Here is a 1,484-nt window from a genome sequence, read left to right on the forward strand (position 1 = left end):
ATCCTCATCAACAAGTGATAAAATTTATTACGATAAAATGTACTACTGTAACTAACATGTTTCCTTTTTTTTCTTTCTATTCTCCCCCCTCCCCACCTGCCCCTTTTTTTCACTGGCCTTCTCCTAAGATTGTTCAAAGATTTCATTTTAATGACGAAACATGTCGACCACATGACAGTTGAAGTTTGAACTTCTTCAAAAAAATCAAAATTCTCTCTTGAATTTATAAATCTATCCAGATTATATATATAAATATAAAACACAGAAGACGGTGCACTGCGCACACCTTTGAATATCGCCCGCAGAAGCAAGCGAGTCTTCAGGAAATCAAAGAGAACTACATACATACATAACCAACATTTAAATTTATAAAGCGTATAGTATATATGAAAATCAATAAATTAATTTTATTTCATTCTATTCCATTTCTAATCTTCAAATGTTCCCTTTTACAATCAACGAGACTCCAAAAACGATCTCAAGCTACCCCGATTAATCAATCAATTAAATAACAAAGCAAGAAAATGAAGAAATGGAGACAATTTTTTTTTTTTTTTTAATTTTCCATTTTTTGCATCTTCCATTGTACGAAACTGTTGTCATGCTTCCAGAAACCCAGTTAACCTGAGGATCGAATTCCTGACCTGACTCAAATCGCGTCCCTTCAACGTTCTCCCATTCCCCGTGCACACCGAAAACGCCATTTTTGCGGCCACCCTCCTCTTCACGATCTCGTGCGGCGGCGTCATCTCCTCCTCCTCCGCCTCCTCCTCGGGGGAGCCCCACCGCCGCCGCCCCTCCCTCCCCGGTATGCTCACCGGCATCGAATTCGCCGCCGTCCGTCGACAATTCTCCCTCTCCTTCCGCTGCGGCTGCGGCGCCATCTCTACTACCCAGTCGTGGACGGCGCGGTGGTCGGGAAAGACAACCTCAGATTCCGTGAACTCCTCAGCCATTCGGTTAGGTTAAGGTTAAGGTTAAGGGTTTCTATTATTATTGTGTTGTTGGTGTTGGGGTTAACTAAGGTTTGGGAATGAAACAGTAAGGGGTTGGGGTTTTACTTATAAAGAACAGGAAAGGGATCGTGAGAAGCGTAGATGACGTCATCGTTCATTGAGTTTCTTCTTCATGAGTCGGCTTGTGAACAAAATCAGCTCCTGAGTGGGTCCCACTTTTTTGCATTTCCTTTTCTTGTAATTAACTTGTAGCTTCTCTCTCTGGTTAATCGCAATTTTAAATTTCATGCCACTGGCCTTATCTTAATAATTACACATGGCTTGTTGCTGCTGAATTCAATTTGAGTTTTGTGTCTCTACGTCTTCTCCCTTCACCCTTCCGAATCTAATCTAATGAATTCTTTACATTATTGAGGCCCATTAAAAAACATCAAGGTGGAACACATCTTATTGGTCAACCGATTAAGTAAAGACTTCTTGCTTTTTAAATGTTATGCACATGATTTTAATGATTGAATTAAGGTAAAT

The 1,484-nt window shown here is 40.5% G+C and overlaps 1 protein-coding gene across 1 annotated transcript; it reads right to left on the minus strand.

The window, feature by feature from the left end:
• Positions 1-383: 383 nt before the first annotated feature.
• Positions 384-1,048, minus strand: LOC114375227. Its single transcript, XM_028333001.1, has one exon. It carries the CDS (start codon positions 954-956, stop codon positions 600-602), a length of 357 nt encoding a protein of 118 aa, XP_028188802.1. The 5' UTR covers positions 957-1,048; the 3' UTR covers positions 384-599.
• Positions 1,049-1,484: the final 436 nt, after the last annotated feature.

Source organism: Glycine soja, chromosome 11, assembly GCF_004193775.1.
Source record: "Glycine soja cultivar W05 chromosome 11, ASM419377v2, whole genome shotgun sequence".
Taxonomy (NCBI): domain Eukaryota; kingdom Viridiplantae; phylum Streptophyta; class Magnoliopsida; order Fabales; family Fabaceae; genus Glycine; species Glycine soja.